This window comes from Theobroma cacao, chromosome 4 (genome assembly GCF_053813885.1).
Source record: "Theobroma cacao isolate CCN51 chromosome 4, ASM5381388v1, whole genome shotgun sequence".
Lineage (NCBI taxonomy): Eukaryota > Viridiplantae > Streptophyta > Magnoliopsida > Malvales > Malvaceae > Theobroma > Theobroma cacao.
Window position 1 is genome coordinate 27,513,389 of NC_142642.1, and position 10,290 is coordinate 27,523,678.

Here is a 10,290-nt window from a genome sequence, read left to right on the forward strand (position 1 = left end):
TAGGTATATAAAACTTTCAAAATCAATAAATCACTTTACAATTGTGATTTATATAATTTAATTTAAATTATAATGATTGAAAATGCATTATAAAAATTAATTTTGACAATATTTCTCCAAATCTTGATACTAGTGTCTTCTCAATTTTTCTAAATTAATGGTCTAAATTGTTATACTTTTGAGGAAATTAAGATCTAATATTTGAATCCATTCTCTCTTGTTAGACATTTTTATATTTATATATATAAAAATTGTTTTGATATATTTATTTTTTTATTTTGAGAAGAAAAATTTTAACTAATTTTTTAATAAAAAATTATGCACCAATTATTAAATTAAATATTTAAATATTTTTTTATAAATCGATTGATTTTCATTACATGTAAATAAAAAAAAAAACCGTTTTTCAGCCTAAACAGAACAAACCTGAAACCGAACCCGAATCCAAACATGTCCATTGCGGTGACACATAGCAACACATTCCTCGTATCATGCAAGAGCAGAGCAGAGCTAACGTTAACATGTGTCACTCACTCACTTACTTTATTGTTGAAAATATTAAAGTTTAACCTCTTTTCTTTCTTAATTCTTATTAATCTCAGTGTTATTCGGCACAAATCTTCTTTTCGTTTCTTTCTTCTTCTTGTTTTTTCTCTACAACTCTATCAAGGCTCAACACCCTGCAACTCGCCGTAAGGTATTAATATTTCCCATTTCTCTGCCTTACTTGACTTGGGTTTCTTGAGAAACTAACAGAAAATAACATTTTTTCCCCTTTCTTTTCTTATTTTTTGAAGATTGTTTGAATATGTGAGATGGGTATTTTAGGTTTTTGACCCAGTTCTTAAACGAGTCGTTTTTTGATTAATATATGGAAAATCTGGAGGTGGGCTTTTGTTCTTTTTGGCTTAGTCATGATAATTATAGATTATGAGAGAAATTGGTTTGATTTATTGGAAAATGAATTTGCTTGGAGGTAAATTGATCACGGTTTAAGAGTTTTTTTTTTTTGAGAAATACCTTTAATTTATTCATTTCTTATATTCAATTTTTTCACTGGCTGCAATTAAGTGAAAACAAAAGAAATCTTAAAACGAAGATCTCGGTTGGAAAGAATTATATCTTGAGGATAAATATGTATGGTACTTAAGTGCCTTGGTGAAGAGTTGTGTATCCATAGAGTTGTTATGTGATAAAATTATGTGAAATTGTAAATAGCGCACTAAATAGACTGCACATATGTGCATGAAAAACTTGAGAGACAAAATGGACTGCTTTGGGTTAATCCTAGAATTCAATTATGAGCTTTGAAAATGGAATGAAATCATCTCATGATATGATGTAATACAGACCCTAGTTTACTTCTCTCTCATGACTTGCTCTAACCAAATTTTTTATATTACTTACTGATTTTTTTTTTTTGAGTTAGAGCAGCTGACACACCATTCAAATGGATGCTGATGTCATTCATGAAGAAGGTGTATCTGGTGATGACTTCAATAGTATGGAACCGGAGGCAGGATCAAATAGAGCTGACATACTTGATGGGATTTCATCTGGTGGGGAGGTGAACGGAGAATTATTTTGGGCTAGCGAGATTCTAACAAGATTAGAATTAGATTTAGCATGTTCTTCAGAGAAATTGGTTAACTTAAGTATACTTACAATGCATGTGGCTACTAGAGAAACTGACTTTGAATCGTTTATGTCAGAGAAAAATTTTATGCTAGTAGATTTGGTTGAGAAGGCTCTGGAATTTGATCTCTTATCTGGGATATTAGATTCAGAGGCTAGAGAACTGGATAAGTTTATGGAGAGTATTGAAACTGATATTGTTGGTGCGCTTGAGACAATATCTTCATTTAAGTACTTGGGAGAAACTTTCTTCAAAATGGAGGACAAGTTGCATGGTTATGAAGAATCATTACAGCAGTCACAAGATCAAGTCTCCGAAATAAAGATGCAATCTGCTGATTTCCAAAGGATTCTGTCATGTCTTTTTGGAAATGAAAATTGTAAGCTACAGACCTCTTACTAATTGTGTTTTGTTTTTATGTTTTGGGCTTCTATGTAATTGAAGAATAAAGGATTGGCAGTTGCTTTACAAGTTTATAGCATGGATTAGATGTGTTTGTTTCTGCACTTGCATGTCCAATATACCAATGTAAATGAGTAGTGAAAATGTTTTTGATACTATGACTTATAGTTGTCTTTATGTGGTAACTGAATGCTTTTAGAGCAATTTCATATATTGTCTAGCCAAATTTGCTGGTTCTTGTTAAACCTGCCCAAAATAAAGTAAATTTTTTTTATGAATCTTTTTTTTTTCCTGATTTAGGCTAAAAGATAAGGAATAAATAAAAAAAAATTTTACTTATATGTCTTCTTCTAATGCATGCATATTAGCAGGGAATGATGAAAAAGGTGTGAATGTCTCAGAAGCTGATCAATCGTCTAATAATAATGCAAAGATAAAAATGCAAACTATTGAACAGCAAAGGCATATTTTGAGGATGCTAGAGAAATCTTTGGCTAGGGAAATTGATTTGGAAAAGAAGTTAGCAGAATCAAGGCAAATGGAGGAGGAGATGAAACCAAGGCTACTTTCTTTAGAACAAGGGATGATCTGCCTTGAGGAAGAGGCAGTGGATGTTAGTGAAAGGTTGTTTGAAGCAGATAATGCAGCGGCAGTGTTGATGGGGATCTCAAAAGAGCTACTGGGTCGACTTCAAATTGTCCAGTTTAATTTGAATAGTTCAACTCATCGAGAAACTGAGCTAAGGTTGAAGCTTGAAGATTCTGAAGAGAAGTTGGAAGCCAAAGAGAGTGCATTGCAGAAGCTTGAAAGTGGTGGAACCAGAGTCAATGACTTCCTTCTAGCACAGACAGACAACCTAAAAGCAAAGTTGGCGGAAACTGAAAATAAGTTCATTCTTGCCGATTCTGAGGCATTCACTTTGCGTGAGAAAGTAGATTTATTAGAGAAGCAACATAAAGAATCTGAGTTTAACTTGTTAAATGCAAAAGCCTCTGCTGATAAAAGTCGTGAACAGTGTGATGTTTTACGTTCTGAGATCAATGAATTAGAAAATGTTATTGACGATTTGAAAGATAAATTATCTAAAGCAGAAGATAGAGCAGATAATGCTGAAGCCAAATGCAAATTATTAGGTGAGATGAACATGGAACTTAATGAAGAGCTGGGTCTTCTTAAAAGCCATGATATAACTTCTGAAAAGGTTGAAGCACTTGAGAGACAATTGAAGGAATCTGAGATTGGGTTATTAAATGCTGTGGCTTCTGCTGAAGCTAGTCAGGAGAAGCAAAATATGTTGTATACTACAATTGGAGATATGGAAAATTTAATTGAGGGTCTAAAATTGAAGCTTTCAAAAGCGGATAATCGAGCTGATAGTGCAGAAGATAAGTGTATCATATTATCTGAGACTAATGCAGAGCTAAGTGAAGAACTGAGCTTTTTGAGGGGTAGACTAGATTGCTTGGAGGCATCTTTAAATCAAGCTGAGGAAATGAAAATGGCAACTGCGAAGGACATTGGCATTCGTACCAAACTGATAGCAAATTTGCTCATGCAACTAGCTGTGGAAAGAGAGCGCCTTCACCAGCAGGTATGGCTTCCTTTACCTGTGATTTATCATTGTCAGTTTTCATTCTCAATATGGATTTGTAACTGAAACATGCCCTCTGTTTGCCATTCCATTGATTACATCTATACGGTACTTTCCACCTTTTATGAGGTTTTGTATTAGATTAAAACGAAAAGCAAGTTGAAAATTATAATGAATAAAAATATGGGCTTATATGAAGATTGAAAATGACTCATTCCTTTGTCAAAGAGTTTTGATAACTATCTAACTGGTTCACCTTAATCAACACAATAAAGACTCAATAGTTTTTTCGGTTATTCTACATAAACTTTGATGAAACCTTGTCAATTGGCCCAATGTGATATCATAAGCATGTGGAAGTTGTTCAAAAATTGAATTAAAAATTCTTGAAAATTGTTTAACCTTTTGAAGGATTGAAACTGAAATGTGAATAAGCATTTCACCAATGTGCATTTTCCCTTCTTTGAATAATCTAAGACGCAATTCATATGTTCCTGTAATTGCATTAACACTAATTAGCACAGGCTTTCCTGCTGTTAACTTTAGTTTAGGGTATATAATGGCAGTTTAAGTGTCCTTTATAACCATATTTTACTTTGGTAGTTTTTAGTACCAAGTAAAGATTTAAACATGTTTTGCTGAAGATAGAATGGGTTTCTGACAACTTTTATTTATATCAGCACTGCTTCTAACTAATCTATATTGTTAAGCAGATATCTGCACTAGCTCTGGAAAATAAAATTTTGGTAGTGAAGTTGAAGCAGACAGACAAGGATCCATCTATTATTGGGAGCCATGAGAATAGGGGAAATGTCAAGGAATTTTTGTTTTCAAAGCAAGACTCTAGTACTGCTTCTGCAAACGAAGAAATAACCAAGTTGTCAGCTGATGGTTCTGAGGTAGGTTTTTCCTAATTTATTTCTCTTGTTAGTAAATAGAGTTGCATTTCTAGTAATTGACGTAACTTTTTCATTTGTTTTACATGTCTTCCCCATGAATAGATGGTGATTTTATGCTTCATGCTATAAAATACTTATCTGGATGGCTAAGTTACTTTGTTCCGACATAATGTTTCAAAATATGTCTTCTGTTGTTAGGTTATTTGAGTTTATGGCCATCTAGCTGCCTTCTTAATCAACTATATTTTAGAAGAACTGTATATAGTTGAAGAATATGTTAATAAAGGACTGGCATAAGGCTGTGTTATCTGGAGGTATTGCTATTTGATTGGCTGGTTGCACAGTGAGCTGTTACCTACTCTTGCAGTTTGCTTTGCCCGACAGTTGTCCTGGTTAAAATTGCTAGATTCCATGTGTATTGGGTGGCTTATGAGGTTTTTCCATGTACTGTATTGTCTGGTGGCCATTGGACTCTTGGAGAAATAAATTTGTCCATGAATGGTAATAATGATGGTTTCAGTATCCCAGACTGATGGAATAAAGGAACTGTAAATGAAATTTAACGTTTCTTGAAAGCAGGGATAGCATGTGTAAGATGAGTTAATTTACTGATAGGCACTCCGCTTCTTAATCTCTCTTTGTCATCTTTGATCCTGTTGATAATTGCAAGTCATGACATCTTAAGGTTATATTTGGAGACACAAAATAATTTCTCCATTGATTTAGACTATGGTATCTTTAGCAGTTTACCCTGGATTTCCCTTGCTATCTGCTAGGATACGTGCATTTTGTATATGTATGCTCTTATGTTCATATATTCTTTTGCACCAGTTGTCATAAACTTGACAGTCTTTCCTGCTTGCTCCACCTTCTTGCTACATTTAGTCTGAACTCTTAATTGGTATTGCAATTTGACTAGCCCTGTGGTTTTTTTGTTTTTCTTTTATTTTATTTTGTTAAAACCCTTTTGCAGAATTGGGATGAAAAAGTACAATAATCTTTTACATTTGAAGGGGTTTTCTTACATTGATATCTAATCTTGTAGCACCTTGTATTTTCTGTTTTTGAATCTCATCTATTGTAGATTATATTAGGTTCCTTGTCAAGGAGTCAAAATTATGGCTGCGAAGGATAAATGATATCTTAAATGCACCAAATGGTAAAGAAATAGAAAATAGAAAAAGAGAGGAAAAGAGACAGGGACTAGAAGAAAGCTAGAAAAACAGCGAAAAACTCAAGTCTATATTTGATTCTTAATAATCCAAAAACTGATTGACTATGGTCTCACTTCAATCTTTATAATCCAGAAACTGATTGACTATAGTCTTCACTCCAAATAACAAATTTGTATGAGTTATCTAAAACCATTGTGTGAAGACCACCTAAAATTAGATAAAGTCCTATTTTTCTAAAACTTTTACCATAGTTAGGTTTGTCTAAAATCCTTAGGTGGTGGTCCTGCATCAACATATACCTTTTCTTTTTTTTTAATGTTTCCTTTCCATTTTTTTCCCTCACTTGTACTGTGTTTTCCAGAGATTTCGAATTTGGACGATTGCTAGCAAGGAAACATTGTTGTAAATTTCTAATACTGTTGGTGTGATTTGCTATTCACAGCTGGACAAGACTACTGAATCTGTTGGTGAATCTGAAGTGAAACCTACAGATGCCACATCTGAGTTTGAGAACGTGAGGAGAACAGATGCAAGATTGCTCAACTTCAAGCATGTTTCCTTGGCATTGCTCATCCTGTTAATTTCAGCGGCCGTTTATTTTTCCCAGAACCAGGAATGCCCCTTTTAATGATGACGTAAGCATTCTTCCTATCTATCATTTGATCTTGACTTGGTTTCTGTGCATTTTCTTTCCTATATAGCAAATCTGTTGGAAATCAGGAATGTGAACTCTACCTTGCTAAAATGGTATGAATTCTCAAATCTTTTCCTCTAAAATTTTCCTTGGATCTTTTTGCAGAATATGCATGATCATGAAATTCAATTTTTGGGTGAGTGATACTATGGGAAAGCTAATTCCATGAAGACCTTTGAATACATACGAATTTTTGCTGCAGTGGTAGAGTCTAGTTTTTTATGACTTATAAGACAACCAGCTCTGTTAACATAGGCAACAGCTATGTTAACTTCCTGGAAAATTACTCATGTTGTAGATCTAATTGCAATATTGTCCTGATCTGTAGATTGAAGGATTCTTCTTGACCTTAATTTGAACTTGGTAATCATGGTAAATTCATTTGCAGTTGTAATCTCTTTTCTCATTCTTTAAAACTTGAACCTTAATACTTTTTTGATCATTGTTTCTATGTATATCAGCTTATAAAGCATATTACTAAGATGAAATATCACCTATGAAATGCTAGTGGCAGATGAACTTTGGTGTGAGCTTGATGTAGGTTTTTGGTAGCCAGCGTTTACCCAGTTGGTCTTGCAATAGTAAATCTTTCAGCACTACAGTATATTTGCAGGCAGCTGTGTCAGAGGAGGCCAATATCTCTGAAGGCAATATTTTCATCCAACTTAATAACATACCACCAGAATGAATTGATTATTCAATTTTTGCCATTTCTTCCTCTTGCTATGGCAGTCTTCAAAACTCCCAAACTTCAGATGGTATACACTTGCATGGTAAGAAGCTATACAATCTTTAAGTTGGTGGAATAACCAATACTCATTTAAAGCTAAATTCTTCCCCTGTGCCTCTCTGGCATTTATTAAAATTACAAGTTACACAAGCTGATTTTTAGCTCTTCTTGCTCCTTTAGTTGGTTTGCCTCTTCTTCGAGGAAAAAATCTATATCAGCAACGTAGCATCTCATCTCATCAACTAATATACCAAGCTTCTCATATATCTCTTTGCATCTTGGATGAGCCTTGTCCCCAACAAGGAATGCATGAACCTCATCTTTTACTTCAATCCAGCTACACCCAGGTTCCTTCTTCAGCTTATTATACCTCATTATCTTCCTCATATCTGAAACCTTGTCCCACATTCCGGCATCAGCATATATATTCGATAGAAGAATATAAGCCGAAGAATCTTGCGGGTCCAATTGCAAAAGAGAATTGGCCACTTTTTCTGCCACCTCTACATTCCTATGGATCTTGCAAATGCTAAGCAGAGTTCTCCAAATAACATCATCTGGTTCAAAGGGCATATCGTTTATGAGCTTTAATGCCTCACTAACTTGGCCTGCCCTGCCCATTATATCCACCATACAGGAATAGTGCTCCAAGTGAGGAGCTAAACCATAGTCACTTGACATCAAGCCAAAAAAATGCAATCCCTTTTCTACCAGCCCTATATGTGCACATGCTCGAAGGACTGAAACAAATGTTGCGTGGTTTGGCGTTACATTCTCAAGTATCATATCCTCAAAAACTTTAAGGGCTTCTTCTCCGAGACCATGCTGGGCATACCCACAAATCATGGCATTCCAAGTTACAAAATCCCGATCAGTTGCTTTCTCAAACATTAGCTTGGAATCATGCATGTTTCCACATTTTGAGTACATATCGACAAGGGTGCTGCATATGTACACATCTGACTGCAATTCTAGCTTGATAATTTGAGCATGAATTTGTTTACCAAGCCCAACGGTAGCCAAATTAGCACAGGTATCAATTACTGTTGCGTAAGTGAAGTGATCTGGCTTTACACCCATCTCCAACATTCGAGAAAAAAAATTCTGAGCTTCTTCACTTTCTTTTTGCAGTGAAAATCCAGAAATGATTGCATTCCAACAAACCATCGTCTGTTGCTCTATTCTGTGATGGATCTTTTCGGCCTCTTCCATCATCCCACACTTGGAGTACATATCAACAAGAGCACTTCCTACAAATGAATGCAACCCCATTCCAGATTTGATGATTCTATTATGGATCTCCATGCCATAATTCAAGGTTTGCTGACCAGAACAAGCTTTTAAGACACTGCCATAAGTGAACTCATCGGGCTCCATCCCAGAATGTAGCATGGAAACAAAATGAGAGAGTGTTTCTTCTTCATTTCCATTCTGTTCATGCGCTGCAATAATTGCATTCCAAGAAATAGCATCCCTTCTGTCCATTTCATGAAAAACACGACATGCTTCAGCTAAAGCTCCACATTTACCGTACATGTCAAGAATTGCGTTGGCCACACAAATATTTGACTCAAAATTACTTTTGACTGCTAAGGCATGCACTTGAACGCCCTCCAAAGACCCTTTAATTACTGCACAAGCACTAAATGCTCCAGACAAACTTATTTGATCAAAACCAAGATCAGACTTGAGCAGAATTTGCAATAAATGCAAAGCTTGAAAGCCCTGATCACATCGGGCATAACCAGTAATAATGGCATTAAAAGATTGCAAATTGCGAATTGGAAACAAGTTAAATAACTTTTGAGCATCAGTCATACTACCACATTTTGCATACATATCCAGAATTGCTGTTCCTACAATCAAATCCAATCCAAAATTACTCTTCAAGGCATGACCATGGAACTGTCTTCCTAACCTAAATGCAGACAACCCCGCACATGACCTGAAAACACTAGCATAAGCAGATTGATTAACCTCAATTCCTTCCCTTTGCATTTCCTTGAACAAGTCCACACTCTTAACAAACTTATCATTTTGAACACAACCTGAGATCGCAGCACTCCAAGAAACCCAATTCTTCTCAGGCATTTGATAAAAGAACCTAATTGAATCATCTAACCTCCTACATTTTCCATACATATCCACTAAAGCGCTACCTGTAACCACATCTTTATCAAAACCAATTTTAACAGCGATACCATGAACTTGTACCCCCACATAAAACTCTTCCAAAAGAGCACAAGCTTTCAAAACAACAGCAAAACTCGTCCAATCAAACTGAACTCCCACGCTCCCCATTAACACAAAAACCTTAATAGCCTTCAAACCCTCACCATTCTTCAGGTACCCTGAAATCAACGAATTCCACGAAACAACATCCTTTTCAGGCATTTCATCAAAATAGCTCTTCGCAATCCCCATCATCCCATTACTAGCGTATCCAAAAACCAACGCATTCCACGACACAATGTCTCGCTGAGACATTCTATCAAACACTTTATTAGCGTACCCCAAATTCCCACATTTTATGTACAATTGGATCAAACAATTGGCAACAAAGATTGTTGGGATAAACCCAGATATTATCATTTGACAATGGGCTTGTTTGCCTGGGTTTAAGGATGTTTGGTTCGAACATTCTTGGAAAATGTGGGAAAATGTTTTCTTCTTTCTCGTTATTGGTTGGTTTTTCGTTAGAGAAACAGATAGAGATTGGAAGAAATGTTTTCCTGATGAGGAATAAGAAAAAAGAAGTTTTGGGAAGTGAAAGTAAGAGATTTTAAGTGCCATGCAAAATTTTTAGTTACTACCATGCTTTGGCGGGATTTTTGACCGTTGGTACTAGCTTAGTTATCCAGTTTTTTCAGTATAGAGATGATTGGTTAGCGGTTTGGAGGGCTAGAACAAGCCCAATTCCACCTTGCCCACAAGAAGGCAAAATGAGCCAAACGGCCCAATCTTACCACTCAGAGGCAAAGTAAAGCCTTCCACGTTTTGAATTACTTTAAATTAATATATATTGATAAAATTTATCACTGATCACTTTATAATCTAAATAAATATTTTTGATCAATTGAATTAAATATTGACTTGTTGATTTATGTGGATATAGGTAGAAGAATTTAGGCAGGAAGTGACAGCTGCATTTGTTCCATAGCCA

At 35.2% G+C, this 10,290-nt stretch overlaps 2 protein-coding genes across 4 annotated transcripts; one reads left to right on the forward strand and one right to left on the reverse strand.

Annotated features, from left to right (window-relative positions):
* The first annotated feature begins 488 nt into the window (after nt 1–488).
* On the forward strand, nt 489–6,796 carry WIT1 (WPP domain-interacting protein 1). 3 transcript variants are annotated; one of them, XM_018120131.2, is made up of 6 exons: nt 489–697; nt 1,430–2,015; nt 2,407–3,629; nt 4,343–4,528; nt 6,146–6,338; nt 6,503–6,796. In XM_018120131.2, the coding sequence occupies exons 2-5, from the start codon at nt 1,451–1,453 to the stop codon at nt 6,329–6,331; spliced, it is 2,160 nt and encodes a 719-aa protein (XP_017975620.1). In that variant the 5' UTR covers nt 489–697; nt 1,430–1,450; the 3' UTR covers nt 6,332–6,338; nt 6,503–6,796. The 3 variants fall into 3 exon arrangements, with proteins under 3 accessions (XP_017975620.1, XP_007032932.1, XP_007032933.1); XM_007032870.3 differs by having other exon boundaries at nt 1,435–2,015; XM_007032871.3 differs by having other exon boundaries at nt 1,435–2,015; nt 2,410–3,629.
* Nucleotides 6,797–7,001: 205 nt separating this feature from the next.
* LOC18601805 (Pentatricopeptide repeat (PPR) superfamily protein) lies at nt 7,002–10,012 on the reverse strand. The gene has a single exon (XM_018120130.2). The coding sequence runs from the start codon at nt 9,918–9,920 to the stop codon at nt 7,263–7,265; it is 2,658 nt and encodes an 885-aa protein (XP_017975619.1). The 5' UTR covers nt 9,921–10,012; the 3' UTR covers nt 7,002–7,262.
* Nucleotides 10,013–10,290: the final 278 nt, after the last annotated feature.